This window comes from Schistocerca americana, chromosome 2 (assembly GCF_021461395.2).
Source record: "Schistocerca americana isolate TAMUIC-IGC-003095 chromosome 2, iqSchAmer2.1, whole genome shotgun sequence".
Lineage (NCBI taxonomy): Eukaryota > Metazoa > Arthropoda > Insecta > Orthoptera > Acrididae > Schistocerca > Schistocerca americana.
In genome coordinates, this window is record NC_060120.1 from 1,095,045,856 (window position 1) to 1,095,072,602 (window position 26,747).

A 26,747-nucleotide genomic window follows, 5' to 3' on the forward strand; every position below is an offset into this window, starting at 1 on the left:
GTAATTTCAACACCGAGCAATGCTGCGACAGCATGTTTCCCAATTTCAGTATCATAGCTAAACAACTCCTCTCTCTACTTTGCGAGTATCATTAGATGATTGTGCAGTACGTCCATTCATTGTTAATTGTCGAACACCTACATCATCAAAGTGTAGCAGACAGTGCACTACGTATTTCTAACACCTCGAGCATAGTGCTTACTTTGCAGTCTATCTCTATGCTGATGGGGGATCACAGAGAATTCTCACAGTCTTAGGGTGAAATTAAAGACTGAAGGACCCCTCACGACATCATTGACCAACCCGCCTTACAGCACCGTTACCGATTTAATCTGAAACTGACGAGAAGTGGACCGCTACATTCGACGTCTCGTGAATGAATGGAGCTCTAGCTAAGTCCTCGCCCATCCAAGTACACAAGATTACTCCAGATGCACCCATGTCGAGGAGGTTAGCACCCGTTATCGGTGTATAGTAACAGATTTGAAAGTGTTGTGATGTAATAGCAGACAGTTAAGAACAACAAGTAAAGGATGATTTGTGTGCACGATGGAACTCCAGACGGATGGAGTTCGAAACACTTTACGTAAATCAACTACTCTCTCAACTCTAAAGTATTGTTCTAGAGTCTAGGATCAGTACCTCGAAGGTATTGGTAAGAGAGAATATAAACACACACACTCCTAAGGCTACAGTGTTCCGCACTTAAAATGGGCTATAATATTAGATCGCTCGTGTTTCCGACCTACTACTCATATGGAATGTAGTGCTGTTAATATTCCAATGTAAGAAATATATTTCCAGCGCATGACATACATCCTTCTCGCAGGTTTCTCTACGATAAACTGTGGTATCGATCCGTAAAACGAGAAAACTACTTCCTTGAAACATTGGCTCTGTGTGATACGAGCACAATATACACTCCTGGAAATGGAAAAAAGAACACATTGACACCGGTGTGTCAGACCCACCATACTTGCTCCGGACACTGCGAGAGGGCTGTACAAGCAATGATCACACGCACGGCACAGCGGACACACCAGGAACCGCGGTGTTGGCCGTCGAATGGCGCTAGCTGCGCAGCATTTGTGCACCGCCGCCGTCAGTGTCAGCCAGTTTGCCGTGGCATACGGAGCTCCATCGCAGTCTTTAACACTGGTAGCATGCCGCGACAGCGTGGACGTGAACCGTATGTGCAGTTGACGGACTTTGAGCGAGGGCGTATAGTGGGCATGCGGGAGGCCGGGTGGACGTACCGCCGAATTGCTCAACACATGGGGCGTGAGGTCTCCACAGTACATCGATGTTGTCGCCAGTGGCCGGCGGAAGGTGCACGTGCCCGTCGACCTGGGACCGGACCGCAGCGACGCACGGATGCACGCCAAGACCGTAGGATCCTACGCAGTGCCGTAGGGGACCGCACCGCCTCTTCCCAGCAAATTAGGGACACTGTTGCTCCTGGGGTATCGGCGAGGACCATTCGCAACCGTCTCCATGAAGCTGGGCTACGGTCCCGCACACCGTTAGGCCGTCTTCCGCTCACGCCCCAACATCGTACAGCCCGCCTCCAGTGGTGTCGCGACAGGCGTGAATGGAGGGACGAATGGAGACGTGTCGTCTTCAGCGATGAGATTCGCTTCTGCCTTGGTGCCAATGATGGTCGTATGCGTGTTTGGCGCCGTGCAGGTGAGCGCCACAATCAGGACTGCATACGACCGAGGCACACAGGGCCAACACCCGGCATCATGGTGTGGGGAGCGATCTCCTACACTGGCCGTACACCACTGGTGATCGTCGAGGGGACACTGAATAGTGCACGGTACATCCAAACCGTCATCGAACCCATCGTTCTACCATTCCTAGACCGGCAAGGGAACTTGCTGTTCCAACAGGACAATGCACGTCCGCATGTATCCCGTGCCACCCAACGTGCTCTAGAAGGTGTAAGTCAACTACCCTGGCCAGCAAGATCTCCGGATCTGTCCCCCATTGAGCATGTTTGGGACTGGATGAAGCGTCGTCTCACGCGGTCTGCACGTCCAGCACGAACGCTGGTCCAACTGAGGCGCCAGGTGGAAATGGCATGGCAAGCCGTTCCACAGGACTACATCCAGCATCTCTACGATCGTCTCCATGGGAGAATAGCATCCTGCATTGCTGCGAAAGGTGGATATACACTGTACTAGTGCCGACATTGTGCATGCTCTGTTGCCTGTGTCTATGTGCCTGTGGTTCTGTCAGTGTGATCATGTGATGTATCTGACCCCAGGAATGTGTCAATAAAGTTTCCCCTTCCTGGGACAATGAATTCACGGTGTTCTTATTTCAATTTCCAGGAGTGTAACTAATGCTGAAAATATTTTTTTTCCACAGTCACAGTCTTAGTGATGTAGTGGAACTTTCTCATTACATAGTCACTTTCGACAACATAAACGTATTTTCATGAGAACTCACAGAAAAACTTCCGAACTACTACTTATATTCAGCAAATACTTAAAATTAAAAGATCATTACTGCTTCTAATGCCAAACAAATTTCAGTAGTTTTATGACATTCTAATGCTATCTATACATATATATCATTGGTAATATTTATGTCCATTAGTTTTGGTACAGTAGTACACGTTGTTCCTTGTGCAATAGACTTTAATAGTATGACAAATTCAGCATAAAACTTCAAGGAGTGTGTATATTCTCCATACAGAATAGTAGATAAAATATAAAATACTTTGGCATTTGTACAAATATTTTTACTGAAGATATTTCTTCAGATCCTGTTGGATCGGCATGTTTATCTGTGCATTTAAACTATTGCGCCCATTCCGTCCCGCGACTGGTAACAGGAAGCTCAAAGGATGGTACCGATCGCTATTTCGTCTCTGTATTTGAAAGAATGCCTGTCCGCTTTGTGGACCACCATTGCCGCCGTTCAGATGTGCGTGTATGGTTTGCGACGTGCCGTTGTTGCTTCGCGACCCGCCGTTACGGTTGTGGCCGCGTCCGTTCTATACGCGGACTGCGAGCCATTGTTGGCAGTGCTGCTTTTCGCATACTCTTGTATTAAGTCCACGGTATCAAGCACTGACAAAAAGTGTTCAACGTCAAAATCAGGGACTGTTACTAACTTTTCCCTTATGTGCAGAGGTAATTTTGCCTTTAAGATGCATAATACATCTTTGTGCGCGACCGGCTCGTACCAGTATCTCGTTAAATTAATGTATTTTTCGAAATACTTCCTAAGTCCACCCTGCTTTGGGTTGTAAATTTCTGGGCTTAAGACCTGTTTTCTAAGGCATTTTTGTGTGGCCACTATCCAGTACTTAGCAAGAAAAGCCTTTTCAAACTGTTCATAATGCGTACAGTTCTCTGGCGCTTCGGTAACCCATAAAGCACCGTCTCCTTGTATATATGAGGCAACGAATTGTATTCTTTGTCTCTCATTTCATGACCTGGGCGATACGTTACGGAATGAACGTATGAAAACTACGGGATGGACATGTTTTTTGTCTGCGATAAAGACCTGAAATTGTCAGTGTTTCAACAGGCTTTCTTCCTGAAAGATCTCTGTCAAGGTTTCACCTGCCCCCATCTCATTATGCGGTTGTTGTACAGCGGGGTTCATAGGCTGATGCTGTTCAAAGTATGTGGAGACCAGCTTTGTGGACCTGCTATGTGCGCGACCTGCATTTGCGTATCGATAGTCGGTGCTTCTCGTGACCTGTGACGAAATTTCGTCTCGCCACTGTGAAAGGCCGTGATGTATCGTGTGCTTCATGTGGTCTGTCGTTTAGCCGTGTCGAGTTCGTCCATCACTTCGCTCCCAGCGTGTTGTATTGTGCCCTTCCACTTTGAATTTATTTTATCAGTGAGCATTTTGTCTTTCTGCTCAAGCCACTTGGCTCAACTATCCGGGTTTTTGACACTTTTTCTGTTTCTACGGACAGGCTGTGGACACGCACATCGTATCTTCCATCGTCTTGTGTGCTGATTGTATTGTTCCCACACCTCTTGACAGTTTGGGAACAGTTTCTGCTAAAGTCTTATATGCCTCCTTTAGATGGTAGTTTCGGATGCTATTGTTCTAAACCAGTGTTTAATTTCATTACTATCTCCTATTTGAGATGTCAGCGCTGCGTCTCTCTCAGCAAAAGTAGTATTTATGCGCGAAGCAAGCGCTTCATCGCGTGCGTTAATCATCTCAGCAATTTTATTGAGTAACAGAGAAATGGAATCTACGCCGGGAGGAGGTATTTGCTCGGCACTTTCAATTGCTTGTGCCTGCATATTAGCTTCTGCCTCCACATTTTGAGCATCGAATTCTCCCACCGTCGGATCGGTACTATTATCACCGCCATCAACGTTCTTTTCAGAAATACTATCATTTGCGGAATCCGTATTTTGAAGTTGACCTATCTTTGTCATAACACAAATTGAAAATACACTTTAAAATAAAATCTCCTGACAACACACTGAATAATTAGCGTAAATTAGCCAGAAACTCATTGTATAATTAAAATGACAATATAGATGCTTCAAACTAAAACAATCCACTATCATTCGTTTTCATTTCGCTTGCGCGGAGCGTAAAAGTAGCCATTTTAGTATAGCGCTTACCAACAATGCCTACTACAATGCAAACTACGCAGAAGCAGAAAATCAAAATGACCATCAATCAGTGTTGCCGTTCTAGCGACAAAGTCGCTAGAACTAGCGGATTTTATGAACTTTTAGCGGGCAAAATTGTGGCTTTAGCGGAAAAAAAATTAGCGACTTCTAGTGATTTTTTAGTCAGTCGAGACTAAGTTACCTTTTAAATCTTTTGCATATGAGTCGGTCTTAAAACTCAGTCACTTTCGGCTATGGACCACCTCTACATCCTCAGTGTTGTGCTAATTTTCTCTTCCTAATAAATATCAACATTCCTTTGCTTCCCGAATTCCCCTTGTGGGGAGGGAAAATAAAAGATTATTCTATGGAGAAAAACTCGACGCATGCATGTTGTACCGCAAAATACTTTTACAGCACCAGTATCCGCTGTTGTTGCGGTCTTCAGTCCTGAGACTGGTTTGATGCAGCTCTCCATGCTACTCTATCCAGAGACTTTAATTAACTCTTCCCTCGCATAATGTAGTCAATTGCGATTCAAAACGCTTCCTTGCTATCATAAACCTTCATACGACCTGCTAATTTTAACAGTTTTCTTGGAAACTTATACACGGCTATCTTAATTATGTACAAAAAGATCCACATATTTCCCCCTTAACCTAGTACAAAAATGCACAGCTGCGTTTACTTTTATTTTTTAATGAAACTGAAGTATGAAACCAATGAGTAGTATATTAATAGGTACAGATTGGAAAAGTTGTCCACTGACAAGGATATTTGTATCCGAGAAACAGTCAGCCATTTACACAGTAATAACATCATGAAAAGATGATAAAGAGATTTTTGCCAGTCTCGTTAAGTGTCAAAGTTCTGATGTCAAACGACTGAATAGAATATGTAAATATTTTCTCGCAAGCCTAAAAGTATAAGTACGTTAAAATGGGCATTTTTTAAAATTTCTATGATAATTATTCACAGCATTCTTTGGAAATCGAAAAAGTGATAGTTTTGAAATCTGCTGCAATTTATAGTGCCATAATAAGTCCGAAATACTACCGTATTTTTATTTTGAATGTGCTTTTGCACTTCATTTACAAAACGCACAATCCTTTCGCAGCGTTTGCCGCGCGGGATTAGTCGAGCGGTCTAGGGCGCTGCAGTCATAGACTGTGCGGTTGATCCCGGCGGAGATTCGAGTCCTCCCTCGAGCATGTGTGTGAGTCCTTAGGATAATTTAGGTTAAGTAGTGTGTAAGCTTAGGGACTGATGACCTTAGCAGTTAAGTCCCACAAGATTACACACATTTGTTGCAGCGTTTATACAGAAGAGCCGCTTGGCGGCACTGCAGTAGCGAGCCTGCAGAAAAACTGTAGGAGCTTCGTGACTCAACAATGAGAGAACAAGAATACTGTATTGGAACTGGACTGTTTGGAATGTCATATTCATTTTAGTTGTATCGAACTGGACTGTGTATTGGAACTGGACTGTTTGGAATGTCATATTCGTTTTAGTTGTATCGATGTGTTGCGGTGTCGTTAGTTCTTGCAGTTTACAAATTATCAGTTTTGATTGTGTAACGATAGTAGTTGTGTGGAATTAACGCAGTTATAAAAAAAATCATGGAAGTGCCACCTAAAAGAAAGGTCTACAGCCAGAGTTATAGAAAAGAGTGGGAAAACTGCATGGAGTTCAAGCATTGGTTGAAGCCTGTGCCAAGTAACTCAACTAAAGCCTGTTGTAGCTATTGTCAGTCCGAAATGTATGCAAAAATTAACAATTTGAAAAATCATTTGGAAACGAAAAAACATAGAGCAAAATCTGAACTAATTTCTCAAAATAAGCAACTGACATTTTCTGCAGTACCAGTGAAAACATGTAATTCATGTGCAAGAGCTGAGTGTACGTTAGCGTTGTACATTGCTGAACATAGCTCAATTTCCAGCATTGATCACTTGACTGACGTGTGTAAAAAATGCTTTAAGGATTCGAAATCAACAAACGACATGAAATTACATAGAACCAAATGTTCGGAGCTAATAAATTATATTCTAGCACCTCATTTCAAAAAGGAACTTTTAAGTGACATAGGTGACCAAAAATATAGCTTATTATTAGATGAATCAACAGATGTAAGCATCAGGAAATACCTCGGGATCATCGTACGATATTTTAGTTTAAATTAAAAAAAAGTAGTGTCTGCGTTTTTAGCTTTGCAGTCCCTGGAGAGTTCGTATGCCGTTGGAATGGTATCTGCACTTTTACAGTGTTTAAAAGCTGAGGGCCTCAAACTACAAAATTTAATTGCAATAGGAACCGATAATGGAGCTGTTATGACTGGTTTCAGCCACAGCGTGTATACAATTCTGAAAACGCAACACAATCTTCCACATCTCATTTTGATACCTTTTGTATGTCACTCATTACAGTGGGCAGTAACGCACACATCAGAAATCACTTGGTTCGTGAAACCTACACCTGGTTCTCACACTCGTCTAAGCGCCAAATTGAGTATAAAAATATTTTTTAGCTAATTAATTGCGGTGATGCACCGTTAAAAAAACTGAAAGCGTATGACACACGATGGCTATCTATCGAACCGGCTATAGCAAGAATTTTATCCCAGTGGGATGAATTAAAATTGCATTTTAAGACTACTAAAGATCGATGTTACACAACGGAGATGCTTTATAATATGTACTCAGATGAACAGAATCGACTTTATATGTACTTTTTGAAAACAATTCTTGGTGAGGTGCAACAATCAAAATCTTTGAGAGTCAAAAAGCAAACCCCATAAAACAGTTAAGTTGTTTGATGGCTTTGCTACGTTCAATCTGCCAAAGAATTCTGTTGCCGACGGCAGCAACAACCGACCAAGTCTACATAGATCTCAAAATAAGAGACCACCTTAATCCCGTCCCCTACCTCGGATATCTTTTTGAGTCACATGTGCAGAAGCTTCCAGTAAATCATAATGTTAGTACTGCAGGAATAAAAAACGGTGTATTGATTTTAACGTAAAGTTAGGAGAATAAATCCAAAAAAGACTTCCAGCCAACTACAAAGCTTTAGAAAAAATGAGTGAGGAAGAAACTTTGAAACAATCAAAAGACACGTATTAACTAATCTTGTAAAGGAAATGAGATACCCTGACGAAAAAATTGACAAAATCTTGCAGCAGTGGCAAACTATTCACTTCGTTGATTGGAATCCGCTAAACGGGGACACTATTAGCTTTTGGGCTAAAGTAGCCGAATATAAAAATGCAATTGGAATAAAAACCTTCAAGGATTTGAGTTATTTCGCTATTGCTGTTCTATCTTTACCACATTCAAACGTCGAAGTAGAAAGGGTGTTTAGCTCCATGAATATTGTGAAAAATAAGCTTCGGAACAGACTTTCTGAACAAAGTGTAAATTTTCTTCTCATCAGAAACCAACTCAAGATTAAAAACATGAGTTGCACTATTAGCTTTTGGGCTAAAGTAGCCGAATATAAAAATGCAATTGGAATAAAAACCTTCAAGGATTTGAGTTATTTCGCTATTGCTGTTCTATCTTTACCACATTCAAACGTCGAAGTAGAAAGGGTGTTTAGCTCCATGAATATTGTGAAAAATAAGCTTCGGAACAGACTTTCTGAACAAAGTGTAAATTTTCTTCTCATCAGAAACCAACTCAAGATTAAAAACATGAGTTGCTCGACTTACGATCTAACAGAAGATGTTATTAACCAAGTCGGCAAAGTAAGACCAAGAGAAACTGGAGAGGCTTCAACTTCTTCAGTTAACGCAATTGATGATCCTGGAGACTTGTTACATGATTTTGAAATTTAGGTAAAAGCATTCAGCTAATAGTTATATTTTCTTTCATGAAAGTGCAGCGTAATATGTACATCGTGACATGCATCAAAAGTTGAATCGAAGTTACTCATCATTGCGAACAACTTCTGCTATGGGACCAGCCGTGAAATAGCAAAAAATTAGCTATATCATATATTTTTTGAGTGGCATTGGTCTTTTTATGTGAAACAGCCGATTTTTTCCGCGATTTCAGGGTTTATCTCATAATAAAAGTTGGAGTTATGAGTAGCTACATTATCTGGGCTTTCAATGTAACACGTTTAAAATGTCACAGTGTATGTGTTGTGACTTAGCACGACAGCCAAGTCACAACGAGAGGAAGCCGAAAGGCACGCGTTAAGCTCACGCAGATTGGCGTGAGGTCTGGAACAGTTAAAAGGAAATGAGAACTTAGAAAATGGACGCAGTTGATGTAATACTTAACTTTAATCCACATTTGTAGAACATCGCTCTTGATGATACATGCTTCACAATATTAATTATCAAAGCTATGGCGCCTTGCTAGGTCGTAGCCAATGACTTAGCTGAAGGCTATGCAAACTATCGTCTCGGCAAATGAGAGCGTATCGGTCACTGTAGCTTCGCTAGCAAAGTCGGCTGTACAACTGGGCCGAGTGCTAGTACGTCTCTCTAGACCTGCCGTGTGGTGGCGCTCGGTCTGCAATTACTGACAGTGGCGACACGCGGGTCCGGCGTATACTAACGGACCGCGGCCGATTTAAAGGCTACCACCTAGCAAGTGTGGTGTCTGGCGGTGACACCACAGTATGTATTTTATTTTATTAATAATCAATCTCATGTATATAGTTACAACTACAGAATTTTAATAGCTAAAAGCATACTTTTAATTTTGTCTTCAGATCGGAAGCTTGAGACACGTATAATTTCGGTTGAGTGGAACATTTAATGGCTTCGTTTACAAATTTAATTTGTTTTTTCAGATTTTTCTAACTGTGCATATGTTAGACTAATTTTGTTGTTGAAAATAATAAACTTTCAGAACCATTTATCAATAAATTAATGTGATTTGTAGTGCAATAATTCCCCTTCCCCCCCCCCCCCCCCCCCTCGCCCGCCGACATATCTTTGCCCCTAAGAAAGTTTAGCGACATCTAGCGGATTTTTAGTGACCGTTATTTTACATATCGAGCGGATTTTTTAACACCGGTTAGCGACTTTACATATTATGCAACGGCAAGTGCCATGAATTAAAAGAGCTACGCGTTGCAGACTACGAAAGCAAAGGCAACTGGTAACACGTTGATAACCATACCTTCTTTTCCGTGTAGCTGCCTGGAGTCTGCTTTAATTCCATTACATCAGCTAATTTCATTTATGTTTCGAGTAGCTGTCATCAGTTTTTTCTTGTCTCCAACAATAGAGACATTAATGAAAAACAGAACAAGCAAGCATCAATTAATATCATAATTCAGCAAGACGTTGGCTGCGCCAATTTAATATTACTGATATTTTTAAAAAATAAGGTAATATTAAATTTATCGCTTTTGCTGATGGCAAGCTTCTACAATGGTAAATTGGTACATAGAAAACTTTTACTTTTGGATAAGTGCATTACGCCAACCAGCATCCGATTCCCATCAGACCGCCGAGAACGTGATCGACGGCATTGCTTAGAGGCCAGTGACCGATCTAAAATTTACGCAGTTTGCGTAATTACATTGCCCGGATACTGATAGAAAAGACCGGCAAAAGATGTCTCAGGGACGCTGAAGTAAAAGTTTGGATAAAGTAATAGCCGTTTGAACACTAGTAGCGTTCGGCTGTGGCCACCAAACAATTCGTCGGCTTCTCTCCTTCGCTGCAGCCTAGAAAATTTCTAAAATGTAACATAATAATTTGATATGTGGAATTAATGAAAAAGGAAAGTACAGTCTTAATGAAAACAAGGCTTTTGAAATTAAATCAGAGTAATTATTTGCCAAACATTACAGAGCGACACTAACACTAGTGAAACAACCACCGACACCAAAGGGGAGAAAGAGAGAGAGAGAGAGAGAGAGAGCTCACAGCTCCTGCTTTTATATAATCCAGAAACAAATTAGGGCGACTGCCTATTCCTTACATTAAATCGTGACTTTTTTCCTTACTTTGCAGATTTATTTACACAGAAAAAATAAATTCTTCATGTATTTTAGCCGTAATAAAAAATTCTGGCATATTCTATTAATTATTAAAAAAAGTAACATTTCAACATCGATCTGAGCAGCCGATTATTCAGCTCCTGCCTTAAGATGAAATGCCTGAGTGCGTTGAGAACGATCAGATGTTTTAGATTTGCAACGTGTGGTTTTCTAGGTAGCATGCGAGTGCCCGACGTACAAAATGTCACTTTCCTCTCAGTCTCACTGTCTTACCTGTTCCGTGCACTCGACCATTGACCTGTGTCGCAAACTCCCGTCTGCTTCCAGTATTTTGTCATAATACCAAAACTACCATCCAGTGGCCTCTAATTCCTGACTGCAGTAGGAATGGAACTTTAAAAATTCACAGTTCGCTCACCGAACTTGTCTAGTCGTAAGACGCATCCCTTCTTTCGAAAGGTTTATCCTGAATCTTCAGAGACGATTCTTTAATTAAACTTAGCGCAAAACATCGCCTTACCGTGCTGACGGCTACACTCAACTCCAACCGTGAGCTGCCCCACATGGCTTTCTCCCTTATCCACTGCTAACATGAGCTTACTCTCAAATTCGAAGACCATACTACAATGCAATCGTTAACCTAATGTTTATACTACTTAATACAGAGGTTCTACTTCCACAAGTTTTCCCTTGGCTAACCAATTGACTGGCAACTGATGTTTTGGTGGACCTGCAGACTGTGCACATATGCGCCCCGGCCTCCTAGTAGCCGGCCAGACGTCGGCTGCACCCGGGCACACCGAGAAAGAGCGGCGGTGCGTAGCTGGCAAGACTGCAGAAGCCGTCTGCGACACTCGCAGTGCATTCCACGTCCGGCTGTGTTTGCAAACACGCGGTGCGGCTGCGAGGGTGGGTAGAGTGCCGTACGAGGCCGCCACGGCCTGAAGTGCACGCGGCCTGCCCTCCCTGGACCAGTGGCGCGGGGTGAGCGAGCCGCTCGTTACAGCTGGTGCCTTCGAGTGGTCAGTACACAGACTGCGTCGGGAAGCGTTCGTCCGGCATCCGAGCACTACGGTTTGGCGAGAGAAGTGGTCGCAGGGTAGGTAACTCTCGACACGCACACACTTTGCTTTGGTGTCGAGCTGCAAGACTGGGTAATTTAATAAATTACATCCGAGCACACGTGCTCGGCATATCTCCCGCTCGGCAGAATGGGGTTTGGTGAATCTCACATTGCTTATGTTTAATTTAGTATTTTTTTTTCACTTATTAGACCTAATTTGTTGAGTATCGTTTAGAGTACGGTTAAGATTACGTTTTTCGAGTCACGTGAACCCGTGGTCTTGTCACTGTTTAAGGGTAATGACATACCTGATAATCTGGAACCAGTAATTGGGCACAAATTGCCGCAGCACCCACATGTTTTACTCGTAGGCGTCTCGCTCATTTGGCTCGCAACTGTTCAGAGTGTAAATGGATGACAATATGCGAGAGAAAGTAGTTTATAGAGTTTTTTAGTGTATTGGTGGCTTATCTGTTTTTCTGGTACTAATTGCAGTAGCGGCTACTACTACTACAGAGAGTGTTTCTGCTGTAACAGAGCGAGTGCAGGTGTGAACAGAAGAAAATTATCGCCGAAAGCAGGAGCACGAGGACCTCCTGAGGCTTCCAAAGTCGGTCAGGTTCAGTTACAGCGCGAGTCGGGGGGAAAATAAGCCAGACTTGGCGGTTAGCTGCTTCTTATTTCGTCCAGCGGTAGTAACAACTAACAATCCCTTTTTGGGTAAAACAACGGAAGATGTGTCGGCTTCCATTAAAGATGTTACAGTTACTGCAGGAATGAGCGGTCGATCGGACGAAGTAACCGTACGTGTGGCTAACTTGTGTTTCACAGGGGAGGCGGAGACGTGTGTGGTACATGGTGAGATCCTCGGTGAAGCACAGTCGTTTCAGCTGTCGGTCACTGCACTAAGCCAGCATTACCAACAACAAAATACCACACGGTTTTTTTCGCGGGAAGCTCAGCGCTTTGACTTTGAAGCGTAATGGGCCAAAGTATTTTCAGATAGGATTCGCCAAGTCAATGCTCAGACGTACGTGCCCACCTAGAAGGCACAGGCCAATAAGGTCTTGCTGCAGGAGGCAGAAAACGGGACTTGCCGCAGAAATGGCACGAACAGTTCGCACTGACAATCAGAGTGATGTAACAGCACCTCTTATAACTGCGGCACTGGTCGCGGTGGCCCAGCGGTTCTAGCCGCTTCAGTCCGGAACAGCGCGACTGCTACGGTCGCAGGTTCGAATCCTGCGTCGGCCATGGATGTGTGTGATGTCTTTAGGTTAGGTTTGAGTAGTTGTAAGTTCTAGGGGACTGCTGACCTCCGATGTTAAGTCCCATAGTGCTCAGAGCCATTTGAAGCATTTTTTATAACTACGGCACAATGGGAGGAAAGAGATTTTGCCACGAAGCAGCGGGTGTATCAGCATGTATTCAGATGCTACAAGTGTGGGCTTAAGGTCCACAGTGTAAGCAACCGGAGTGTTACTTGAACGGGGAAATAGGCCGACGAGCATATGATTGTCGGAAGAGCAATAACGGGAAGCACCATCAGGAGAAGCAGCCATTGAACTTAAGTACAGCTGGAGGAGTTTCATTTTTAACAAAAATTATACCAGCTGTGCCCCAACTTCATGCACCTGAAATATGGGTGTACGAAGATGAAACTTAGGCGAGACCGCTCGGACGGTCGGAAAGCAGCCGCCGGCTGCCGGCTGCCGGCTGCTAGTGAGTGGCTGCGGCTGCGGCCGCGGCTGTGGAACAGAGGCCGGGGGCCGCACGTGGCTGTTACCAGGCTGCGGCCGGCCGCCACGGTGCGTCGCCAGTCACGCGCCGTCGGCGAGTCCAGCGGTACCTGAGTGCACCACTCGCGCCGAGGATATTCACTGACTCTTGACCCACATCGTGTGAGGATTGACCTTCGACAACGCGTCTCGGGTGATGCAACTGCAAAGGAAGCCATGCTGCGAGGCTCACTTGTCGTCAGAATGACGCCAACTAAACCGCAGGCGAGTTCACTGAAGACTGATCGGCAGAATAAAATATCAACTAGTATGGGAAAGTTAGTATAGGTTTCGGTGGGTACGAATTTGCTTTGTGCAACTTGGTACGTGGTTCAGCCCCTGTCGAGTAATGAAGAGTTGGACAAGTCACATTGTTTTGTACGCAGAAACATAGTACACGTGAGTAATGTTAATGGGGAATATATAGTTGCAGTTAGCATACATAACTTTGGCATAGGTGAAATTGTCAAAAGGCACAGAAGTAGCCACTCTGGAAGTATTAGGTGAAGGAAACTTGGGTAGATCGAGTGTGGATAGAAGCCGTAAGAAAACCGTCGACACGGCTGTGTTAGGCGAGAAGCCGGCCCACTGGAGGGGCACTGGTCACTCGAGCCTGGCGACGGCGGATCGCCGGTACCTCCGGCGACCCGGCACCGCACACCGGCAGGCGGTACTACACCGGTTCGTAGGGAACCGTATCGCGTAGCGAGACATTAACAGGCGAGTTCGTCGAATAGCAACTACGAGATGGGATCGTAGAACCCAGTGACAGCCCCTGGAGCACAAATATCGTAATGGTTCCTAAGAAATCACTGGATGGAACGAAGAAATATACGCTTCGCTGTGATTACAGATTTATGAATGCACAGACCGTTACAGAAGCTTATCCAATCCCTAATATTACGGAAGCCAACGGTCTCGCCGCAGTGGTAACAGCGGTTTCCGTCAGATCACCGAAGTTAAGGGCTGTCGGGCTGGGCTAGCACTCGGAAGGGTGACCACCCGGTCTGCCGAGCGCTGTTGGCAAGCGGGGTGCCCTCAGCCCTTGTGAGGCAAACTGAGGAGCTACTCGACTGAGAAGCAGCGGCTCCTGTCTCGTAAACACATACGGCCGCGAGAGCGGTGTGATGGCCACACGTCCCTCCGTATCGGCATCCAGTGACGCTTGTGGGCTGAAGATGACACGGCGGCCGGTCGGTTGACCCTTCCGAGGCCTGTTCGGGCGGACTTCAGTTTCTAATATTACGGAAACCTCGGATAACTTCGACTGGTGTCAGTAATTCAGTACGATAGATCTCAGAACTCGTTATCGTCAGTTAGAAGTAGCACTTGAGGATAAACCACGGACAGCGTTTACTGCATCGTGTGGATATTATCAGTTTAAACGGCTGCCATTCGGTTTAAAAAATGCGCCTGCTGCTTTCCAGTGGTTATTAGATGGAGTTTTGAGCTTAAGACCTTTGTGATATGTTTAATGACGTAACAATCTATTCAAAGCATATATGATAACGTGTCAGACGACTGGACGGTGTTTCCAGTGGGATACACAGTCTGGACGGCCGATGCTCAGCACGACCGCGTGGCATTTTGCTCAAACTCGTGTTAACTATCATCAATTGAAAATTTTCCAGCATCACTTACGACCAAAAAGATACTGTCATTCGCCGCTTTGTGCAACTGTTACTGTAAATTCGTAGAGGATTTCACGTAACAGCAGAACCTTTGAACAGGTTACTCAAAATGGGTGTTAAGTTTCAGTGGACACAGGAGTTTCAGCTGCCATTCGAGAAATTGAAGGAGGCACTGAATTCGGATCCCATGTTTTTTTTCTCAGATTTCGAAAAAGAGTTGGTCCTCTCTTCTGACCCTTCTGATGAAGAAGTCGGTTGTATTTTGGATCAGACGACTAATGGACAGGATCATCTACAAGCTTGTGCTTCGGGGCAGTTAAATAAGGAGGAATGTAGCTATTCCACAACTGGAGAGGAAATGTTGTCAGTCATATATAGTATCATATTGCCTGTCTTACTTACATTGATTGAAAGCTGTGACTGATCGTGCGTCATTGAATTAGTTGCTCGGTCTAAAAGTCTTGTCGTCTAACATGTTGGACTTTCCAGGCTTAGTGTGTACGATTATGAGGTTGTCCGTAACCGACTACAAAATACACAAACAGGGACATATTAAGATGCAAAGTAGCCGTGTTGAGTTCATTGGACAAGATTGTGTCGGAATGGCCACAAACACAGGCAGAGGATAAAGACTGTCAAGCCACACTTTACCACACGTGAAGATTTGTTCTGCAGAGTCATGACGTGTGGACCGTGCGTCGTGGTCCTGGCAGTTTTACAACAGGGTCACGACCGTCTCCTCCACGTCACGATGATCGACGACCAACAGATAGGCGAGTCGTGGAAAGGTTTTGGTGGAGCAATAGGAAGCGCGACGTGGAGCAGTATGCAGAGACTGCGTAACGTGCGTGCAGACGGCAGATATTTTGCATCAGAAAATCCCTTTCCAGATGTTAGAAAGGGCGTCGAAGCCATTTCCAATGGTTGGGTTCGACATTTGTGGTATAACAAAACAAGTATAATAAGTCACGGCTGCAAAATACTAACACGAATTCTTTACAGACGAATGGAAAAACTGGTAGAAGCCAACCTCGGCGCAGATCAGTTTGGATTCCGTAGAAATGTTGGAACATGAGAGGCAATACTGACCCTACTGACTTAGAGAAAGATTTTGACAATGTTGACTGGAATACTCTCTTTCAAATTCTGAGGGTGGTAGGGGTCAAATACAGGGAGCGAAAGGTCATTTACAGTTTGTACAGAAACCAGATGGTAGTTATTAGAGTCGAGGTGCACGAAAGGGAGGCAGTTGTTGAGAAGGGACTGAGACAGGGTTGTAGTCTATCTCCGATGTTGTTCAAACTATATACTGAGCAAGCAGTAAAGGAAGCAAAAGAAAAATTTTGAATAGCTACTAAAATCCATGGAGAAGAAATAAAAACTTCGAGGTTTGCCGACGACATTGTAATTCTGTCAGAGACAGCAACGACCGGGAAGAGCAGTTGAACGGAATGGGGAGTTGTCTTGAAAGGAGGGTATAAGATGAACATCAACAAAAGCAAAAAGAGGATAATGGAATATAGTCGAATTAAATAGGGAGATGCCGAGGGAATTAGATTAGGAAATGAGACACTTAAAGTAGTAAAGGAGTTTTGCTATTTGGGGAGCAAAATAAATGATGATGGTCGAAGTAGAGAGGATATAAAATGTAGACTGGCAATGGCAAGGAAAGCGTTTCTGAAGAAGAGAAATTTGTTAACATGGAGTATAGATTGAAGTGCCAGGAAGTCGTTTCTGAAAGTATTTGTATGGAGTGTAGCCACGTATGGAAGTGAAACATGGAGGATAAATAGTTTAGACAAGAAACGGAAAAGTGGTGCTACGGAGGAATGCTGAAGATCAGGCAGGTAGATCACGTAACTAATGAGGAGGTGCTAAATAGAACTGAGGAGAAGATGAATTTGTGGCACAACTTGGCTAGAAGAAGGGTTCGGTTTGTAGGGCACGTTCTAAGGCATCAAGGGACCATCAATTTAGTATTGGAGGGAAGAAAGGAAGATAAAGATCGTAGTGGGAGACCAAGGCATGAACACACTAAATAAATTCAGAAGTATGTTGGCTGCAGTAATTACTTGGATATGAAGAAGCTTGCACAGGATAAAGTAGCATGGAAAGCCGCATCAAACCAATCTCTGGACTGAAGACCACGGTAACAAGAACATAACAAAGCACCTCAGGGACCTGGTACGTGATAATGGTCGTAGATCATTTTTCACAGTTTTAGCTACAACAGTGGTTTTAGACCGACATGCCAGTACTGTGGCACAGGTGTTAGTTAACATTTGGATACTGAAGTTTGGGTTGCCTGATACCTTAGTCAAGGGCGAGGACACGAAATTCATTCCAGAACTCATGAAACAACTACGCCGCATTTAGTGTGTATACGTAAGTTATGACTGAGCCTGTTCCACCCTCAGAGCACATCCATTAGAGCTGTGCAGTCGTAATGCATTGACTGAACACTGACCTCTGCAGATGCCGCTGATCCGCGCGCCAGTGGAGACAGCGGGCAGCGCCACACCTCCAGAGTTCAGCGCCCCCTCTCAACAGTGACTTCACTAGTCGCCCATTGCCGGTCGGCCCCAGTTCGGTCGCAGACTCAGAGAGCTTCAGTACTGAGTAACGGGAAGAAGATACTAAGCCTGCATTCTGTGACAAGTAATAGTGTACCAGAGTCTTCTCTCCTTTCTCGTTTATGTCGGTGGTGACTCCCGCAGTAGCCAACACAAAGAGACCGTTTCTAAAATGCTAAGCTTTCACACGAATGTTAGACACGACATCTGAAGAAGCGACAAAGTAATTCAGTATGTTTTTGTTTCACATGGGTAGAATAAGGGTAGAAACAAAGGGAACAAGGGCATATATAGTGGTCCAGAAAATGGCGAGTTCTGTGAAGGGTGTCGCAAAATGGCACACAACTCTATTGTCTAGTTTAGAACACGGAATATTGAACAATACGAGGTTAGTGTGAGATTAACTGTGGAGCTAACTTGGTATACCAGTGATACAAAGATGATGTTAAATAACTACCTATGAAAGACAGGACAGTTAAGTTCGTTGGATAACAAGTTGGGCATTGAAAGTTTGCTCCGTGCTGGGTGATGTTGGGAGTAACGTCACTGCACTGCAGGAAACTGATTGTCCAGCCCAGTATTGATTACAGCACAAGGGTTCATGTAGGTGGAGAATGAGTTGCACACCGAAAGTAATTAGCGAAATTTTTTTCGTAAGGTTAGGATAACAGTAAAAAAGGATGGAGCAAGGGTATATATAGCGGTTCACATACCTGTAGCAGGGGTCAGTTTGAAATTTCAGTGGTACACCACTTATTTCAGGTCGTGGGGAAGCTAGTGTAGTTACATCGTCAGCGGATTTGAAGAAATACACTCGTGGGAGTAATGATGTCTGTCCAGACAGACCGGTACAGACTGATAGGCAGACGTGTGAGGCGAGTATGTTCTCAAGGAAAACGAATGAGACCAGCTGCGAAAAGGAAATGTGTCCGAGAGACAGGGAGGCACTGGCTGTACTTGGTCTACTCACCAGAAACTGTGTCGGCAAAGTGCTATGGAAAAGGGAAACCTGAGGGAAGCAGTGTTGGCACTGAGGGTACAGCTTGTGAGATGGCCAGCCCCCCTCTGGCTGCGCTGCGCTCCAGCTTTAGCTCGGCGGCGCCCTGCCGCAGGTAGGCACGTCTCGCCGGAACTCGGTCGAGTCGATCGGCGTCACCTAGTCGGCCGATCGGCGTCACCGGGGATGGGTCGCGGTTTCTCTCAAACTCAAAACCCCTTTACTCTCTCCAGTTCGACTAGCAGATGGAACGGTTTGAGCCCCTACACTCGACTACTCATACTCTTATAGCGACGTGACTAATACGCTTTCAGTTTCTTGTCCTCCCAGCTCTTCGTAGCTCTCTCTCTCTCTCTCTCTCTCTCTCTCTCTCTCTGCTCTGACCTCGGGCTGCCAGGCCCAGTTCGATTTGCAGTTCTCGGTAGCACACGAGTGCCCTACCTACAAAATATTACTTCACTGTTTGTCACACTGTTGCTCCACCGTCGACTGGTGTCACAAACTTGCCCCTGTACACAGTATTTTGTTGTGACGTGAGGGCACCGTCAGCTGTGCTGGCCTCTATTGCCTGCCTCTCGTGGCAACAAAACTTCAAAAATTTGCAATTCGCGCGCCGAACTTTTCCGGGTCACAAGATAAACGTGTTATTTTCCTTCCGTCAATATCTCGCAATTCCTGCAGAGAGCCCGTGGCATCTGGCAGAGTACCGATACGCCGAGATACAGAAAAAGTTCGTAACATTTAAAACGGGAGACTGATCGTCTATGCGTCGTTCACCGAATCGACTCACCTACTCCGAGAAACATCAATTGAAATCCCCTAAACGTGAATAAAGAAAAAGAATATTTTAATGCATCAGGAAGCTCAAATATGACTGCAGTACTCTCATAGGAATTTGCAAATCACAAAATAGAATACAGCATCGTACACAACATAATTGAAACAAATGCATCTCATAAATACATATGTGACCTGTATAACTAGAGTATGTGTTCACTATGTATCACACACCAAAGTTGAGTCAAATCATCGGCGAAAATTAAACTGATAGCGAATAAGTAATAATTAATTTTGAAGGCTTTTCAAATAACAATTTAATGGACGCGAGGTGCGTACCAAACAAAGGTAATTTTCCGAATAACTCAAATCTGATATCAAAGGTAATTATTTAATTTACTTAGTGAAGTAACATTATATTGAAAAAATTATTAAGCAGAGTTACAGTAAGTTGAAGCATAATATAAAAATTTCTCACCAAATGCTTTACGTCGAAGTTTTATGAAAACCTAACGAAAATGTTTCTTAAGATCCGTATGACGTGCTACGCACCGGCAAATCCGGAACACGCGCCAGTGGGCAGTACGGACCAGCTGGACTGCCGTTGCTCTGGTGTGTCGACTGAGGTGGTGGTCGCACGTGAATTAACTCTTCGACAAAATACGGAGCAATCTCTCAGAGTTGGTATGCAAAACTTTGTCCACGGGAAGCAACCACTGCTGAACTTTGCGATTCAAGTTGTGCATCGATTCGTGTAGAAATGTATGAAACAACTGTGGCAGATGTAGCCACAGAATTACATTCGTACACACTTCTATATGAAGAGAATATAAATAAGAAATAATAAGTGTAAGAGCTTCATGTGTGTCTTTATTTCTGTATAAAATCGCCTGTGTACCATGAGCAAGTGGATGAAACAGCATTATCTCAAGTGCCTCGTCCTTACCGACAGGAAAGTGGAAGAAGGAGAACAATGGACCAGTACTTCTCCATATTACACATAGTATGTTGTCGGATCGGCCAACTACATAGGAACATAGTCGAGTCACATTAATGTGGCCACTGCCTACGTTGCAAATCGGTATGCAGTAACCACTCACATATCACTGGTGGCAGCACTAGGCGTGGGGGGTATATACATCGTGTCGAGGTGGCACAGAAAACAGTGTAGTCATTGTCGTAATGTACAAATCGAGTGATTTATCTGATTCCAAAAGAGCACACTTATTGGCTTTCGGGCCAAGTGCGAAATCGATTCTGAAACTGCAAAGTTTGTGGACGGTTAGAGTACTTTTACGGCAAAATGGTGCAGCGAGAAGCAGCGCCCCGGCAGCTGAGGTGCAGCACGTGCCGCAGATGACAGCAGGGCTGAGCGACGGCTCCCGAGGCGAGGCGTGTGCGGGCGGGCGAGTGAGCACTCGTACAGCCGAGGCAGGCGGAGATGACAGCAGGGCTGAGCGACGGCTGCCGAGGCGAGGCGTGTGCGGGCGGGCGAGTGAGCACCCGTACAGCCGAGGCAGGCGGAGATGACAGCAGGGCTGAGCGACGGCTGCCGAGGCGAGGCGTGTGCGGGCGGGCGAGTGAGCACTCGTACAGCCGAGGCAGGCGGAGATGACAGCAGGGCTGAGCGACGGCTCCCGAGGCGAGGCGTGTGCGGGCGGGCGAGTGAGCACTCGTACAGCCGAGGCAGGCGGAGATGACAGCAGGGCTGAGCGACGGCTGCCGAGGCGAGGCGTGTGCGGGCGGGCGAGTGAGCACCCGTACAGCCGAGGCAGGCGGAGATGACAGCAGGGCTGAGCGACGGCTGCCGAGGCGAGGCGTGTGCGGGCGGGCGAGTGAGCACTCGTACAGCCGAGGCAGGCGGAGATGACAGCAGGGCTGAGCGACGGCTCCCGAGGCGAGGCGTGTGCGGGCGGGCGAGTGAGCACTCGTACAGCCGAGGCAGGCGGAGATGACAGCAGGGCTGAGCGACGGCTGCCGAGGCGAGGCGTGTGCGGGCGGGCGAGTGAGCACCCGTACAGCCGAGGCAGGCGGAGATGACAGCAGGGCTGAGCGACGGCTGCCGAGGCGAGGCGTGTGCGGGCGGGCGAGTGAGCGCCCGTACAGCCGAGGCAGGCGGAGATGACAGCAGGGCTGAGCGACGGCTGCCGAGGCGAGGCGTGTGCGGGCGGGCGAGTGAGCACCGTACAGCCGAGGGGGGCGGAGATGACAGCAGGGCTGAGCGACGGCTGCCGAGGCGAGGCGTGTGCGGGCGGGCGAGTGAGCACCCGTACAGCCGAGGCAGGCGGAGATGACAGCAGGGCTGAGCGACGGCTGCCGAGGCGAGGCGTGTGCGGGCGGGCGAGTGAGCGCCCGTACAGCCGAGGCAGGCGGAGATGACAGCAGGGCTGAGCGACGGCTGCCGAGGCGAGGCGTGTGCGGGCGGGCGAGTGAGCACCGTACAGCCGAGGGGGGCGGAGATGACAGCAGGGCTGAGCGACGGCTGCCGAGGCGAGGCGTGTGCGGGCGGGCGAGTGAGCACTCGTACAGCCGAGGCAGGCGGAGATGACAGCAGGGCTGAGCGACGGCTCCCGAGGCGAGGCGTGTGCGGGCGGGCGAGTGAGCACTCGTACAGCCGAGGCAGGCGGAGATGACAGCAGGGCTGAGCGACGGCTGCCGAGGCGAGGCGTGTGCGGGCGGGCGAGTGAGCACCCGTACAGCCGAGGCAGGCGGAGATGACAGCAGGGCTGAGCGACGGCTGCCGAGGCGAGGCGTGTGCGGGCGGGCGAGTGAGCACCGTACAGCCGAGGGGGGCGGAGATGACAGCAGGGCTGAGCGACGGCTGCCGAGGCGAGGCGTGTGCGGGCGGGCGAGTGAGCACTCGTACAGCCGAGGCAGGCGGAGATGACAGCAGGGCTGAGCGACGGCTCCCGAGGCGAGGCGTGTGCGGGCGGGCGAGTGAGCACTCGTACAGCCGAGGCAGGCGGAGATGACAGCAGGGCTGAGCGACGGCTGCCGAGGCGAGGCGTGTGCGGGCGGGCGAGTGAGCACCCGTACAGCCGAGGCAGGCGGAGATGACAGCAGGGCTGAGCGACGGCTGCCGAGGCGAGGCGTGTGCGGGCGGGCGAGTGAGCGCCCGTACAGCCGAGGCAGGCGGAGATGACAGCAGGGCTGAGCGACGGCTGCCGAGGCGAGGCGTGTGCGGGCGGGCGAGTGAGCACCGTACAGCCGAGGGGGGCGGAGATGACAGCAGGGCTGAGCGACGGCTGCCGAGGCGAGGCGTGTGCGGGCGGGCGAGTGAGCACCCGTACAGCCGAGGCAGGCGGAGATGACAGCAGGGCTGAGCGACGGCTGCCGAGGCGAGGCGTGTGCGGGCGGGCGAGTGAGCGCCCGTACAGCCGAGGCAGGCGGAGATGACAGCAGGGCTGAGCGACGGCTGCCGAGGCGAGGCGTGTGCGGGCGGGCGAGTGAGCACCGTACAGCCGAGGGGGGCGGAGATGACAGCAGGGCTGAGCGACGGCTGCCGAGGCGAGGCGTGTGCGGGCGGGCGAGTGAGCACTCGTACAGCCGAGGGAGGCGCTGCCCGGTCTCCCCGGCGACCGTTCGGCTGTATTCGGGCCCCCGCAGCGGGCGCCTGGTTCGTGACTGCCGTTCAGTCACGACGAATCTCGAATTTGTACGCCAGTACCGTAACTGGACGTCCACTCAGTGATGGTAGGTGGTCATCGCACAGGCGGCCATTGGTGTGTACGGCGTGAAAGGTCTGAAAGAACAAATTTTGCACGGAATCGATGAAGCAACCTTCCAGAAGTTCAGCAAAAGCAGTGCTATTCCCCCCACCTGAAAAGGTAAAGCCTAACTGTTTATTCGTATTGACGAGGTTGCAGTGGAGAACCAGAATCAAATACGGAAATATTTTTGATTTGTCCGACGTATGAAAGTTCAAATGTCTTATTGGAGCCACTCATTTTTGACGATTCTGAAGCAGTTGGAAAAGGGTAATGTGAACCTTATTATTGCTTTCGGACAGGACAACCTGAATTTAGGACGTATTTTCCGAGCACATGTAGGAATCGGCATGACATTTAACGAATTCATTGGCATGTGGGGATCGATGGAATCACGTGCAGTACGACGTTCTGAGCATTGAGAAAACGAGAAAAGTGAATGACAGCCAAGGTAGGTTTCTGTTTGCAATAAAGTACACCAATACGTAACAGGATCAGTATTTTGTAGACTATGGAAAAGTTCAAAATTTTTGGTGACATTTTGTCATCTATATAAAATTGGTGAAAAACAATCTAGGTCGCAATGGTTATTTCATTCAAAATGACCGGTTTCGGCCCGGTCTTAGGCCATCTTCAGAATAACACTGTCAAAGATAAACATCGTGCCAGTTACATAAAGGAGTCTGTGATTTTCGAGATAAGCTTTCTTCGAACTATTTGAAGACGTCATTTAAATAGACTGCTGTTTTTCTGTTTTACCTTAATTCCAGTTGTACTTTAATTTTGTAACCTAGAATTCCGTAACAGGGAGTTACATTTAATTATCTTGTTCTGAATTTGTTAGCAAAATACAGACATGATTAACTACTTCCTAGTTTTTCCAGTTTAATTAAGTGATCATGCGCTCTTTTATTACCAGATTTTATGCGCTGACGTAATTTCTCGACAAATAACGATTTATGGGTTTCCAAGTACATTATTTTTTGTGAGAAAATAGTTCTGTATAAACAGTATGGCCCGCATTCCAGTTTTATTAAATGATTAGACGCAATTTTATAATCAGTTTTTATACGTTGACGTAATTTCACCACAAATAACGGATTATTGGCTTCCAAGTACTGTTGTTCTTACGTACGACAGGTCTGGTAAGTTCCTATGGGACCAAACTGCTGAGGTCATCGGTCTCTAGGCTTATACACTACTTAATCTAACGTAAACTAACTTACCCTAAGGAAACACACACATACCCATGCGCGAGGGAGGACTCGGACCTCCGAGGGGGGTCAGCGGCGCGAACTGTGGCAAGGCGCCTCAGACCGCTCGGCTACCCCGCGCGGCCTACAACAGGTCTGTATTACGAGAACGACTAGCATTTTGCTGGCAACTTGCAGTAAAAATTGTACTGGCGCTGCTTCAGAAAACACCGTCCTGATTATCTCTGACAGCTGTGATCGACGTCAGTCGTTATGGTAACACATGGCGTCCATGATATACATTTTGATATTTGCTGGTCATCTTACTATGACATCTGTATAGCAACGGCGTCCGTAAATAGCAAGTTCAGGCGAGAAGAGTGCGCCAAAGTTCTACTACATTTCGTATCCAGAATGAGATTTTCACTCTGCAGCGGAGTGTGCGCTGATATGAAACTTCCTGGCAGATTAAAACAGTGTGCCGGACTCTGCTGCAGAGTGAAAATCTCATTCTGGAAACATCCGCCAGGCTGTGGCTAAGCCATGTCTCCGCAATATCCTTTCTTTCAGGAGTGCTAGTTCTGCAAGGTTCGCAGGAGCGCTTCTGTAAAGTTTGGAAGGTAGGACACGAGGTACTGGCAGAAGTACAGCTGTGAGTACCGGGCGTGAGTCGTGCTTCGGTAGCTCAGATGGTAGAGCACTTGCCCGCGAAAGGCAAAGGTCTCGATTTCGAGTCTCGGTCCGGCGCACAGTTTTAATCTGTCAGGAAGTTTCAAATTTCGTATTATTCAGAACACAGTGTAATTACTGTATAATTATCATAGATGATAATAATTTTACGTGAATTCATTTGTTTATTCCATACACACATTCTATTGATTAAACAGCCGATGTCCGCAGCTTGTGGTCCTGCGGTAGCGTTCTCGCTTTCCACGCCCGGGTTCCCAGGTTCGATTCCCGGCGGGGTCAGGGATTTTATCTGCCTCGTGATGACTGGGTGTTGTTAGGTTTAAGTAGTTCTAAGTACTAGGGGACTGATGACCCTAGATGTTAAGTCCCATAGTGCTCAGAGCCAAATAGCCGATGCTATGGGTGTAAATTATTTCCGCCAAATGGTACTACAAGAAATATTAATTTAAATAATCTTACTACAGTTACTCACTATTTTTAACAATCCGTTCTGTCGTATAGGCACTACTTTTTATGATTACTCACTTTTAGATAAACTGTATCTTCAGATGATACGTAAATTATGTAAATAGTTCCTCATTGGCTGACGTTGGCGTCATAGAACTAAACACGCCCTCACAAGACCTACATAACGCAATGGTGCCTAGCCAACACTAGCGCCCGAGGTATACTGACTGTTCTGAACACTGTCAACCGCAGGTGATGGGTAAAGACTCTTCGAGTATAATCAGGACAGATTATTTTAAGTCACTGACTTCTTTATGCAACTTGCACGATTTCTAGTCTACACAGTGCTATTCTGAAGGTGGCCTAAGACTGGGCTGAAACAGGTTATTTTAAATAAAATAACTATTGCGATCTGGACTTAATTATTACATATGACTAATGCAGGCAAAACTACACACCAGATAGAAGAATAAAAATCCCGAACACTGGCAAATACATGAATATTATCGGCACTGGGTTAGCCGTCGCAGACAGCGCAGGAAAAGCCACTGACATTTAGTATAAAAGACTGGGAAGTCTACCTCTGGAGTTCCTCCACTACGCTGGCCCCAATGGCTATGGCTGCCGCAGCGGTCGCTGCCCACATCAGTCACTTCAGAGTTTCAAGAATGCTGCCTTACTAAATTATAATTGTGAAGGAAGGAAGCAAGATTGGATTTAACGTCCCCTTAACATCGAGGTGATTAGGTTGAGAGCACAGGCTCGGATTATGTCAGTGCTGGGGAAGGTAATCGGCGGTGCCCCTTGAAAGGAGAATAGTAATGGTGGAGTGGTAGTCCAGTCACTCCACATTCCTGCATACACGTGTCATAATGTGAGGTGTGGATCATTTATGGCTGGCAGATCTCATTGAGGTGAGACGATATTCGTCAGTAAATAAAAGTTTCAAATATATTTTGATGGTTGTAGATATTTATTCAAAATTTGCCTGGGCCTTATCTGTGAAAGCAGAGACTGGGAAGGAAGTTGCACAGGCGAATGAACAATAGCTGCAGTCAGGAATGAATCGTTGTCCTGACAATCTTCGAATCGACCATGGGCTGGAATTTTGCAATAGGTATTTGAAGATAGTAACGGAGCAATACAGAATAAACCACTAATCTACATTTTCCCACATGAAAGTGAGTATTCTGAATTGTTTGAACATTAAAAAAAAACATATGTGGATATTACTTAATCTCCACGGTTCATACAAATGGCTAGAAAGTCTGCCACAAATACTTGGAGAATATACTCGAACTAAACATCTTTTGATAAGAGTGA

The 26,747-nt window shown here is 46.3% G+C and overlaps 1 protein-coding gene across 1 annotated transcript in view; it reads right to left on the reverse strand.

Moving 5' to 3' along the window:
* Positions 1–17,807: 17,807 nt before the first annotated feature.
* The window catches only part of LOC124594689 (proline-rich protein 36-like), a 67,264-nt gene continuing 58,324 nt past the window's right edge, over positions 17,808–26,747 (reverse strand). The window contains exons 5-6 of the mRNA XM_047133055.1: positions 20,812–22,886; positions 17,808–17,820 (exon numbers count right to left, since the gene is read on the reverse strand). Coding sequence (XP_046989011.1) covers positions 17,808–17,820; positions 20,812–22,886 — 2,088 coding nt within the window. The remainder of the gene's footprint in view (positions 17,821–20,811; positions 22,887–26,747) is intronic.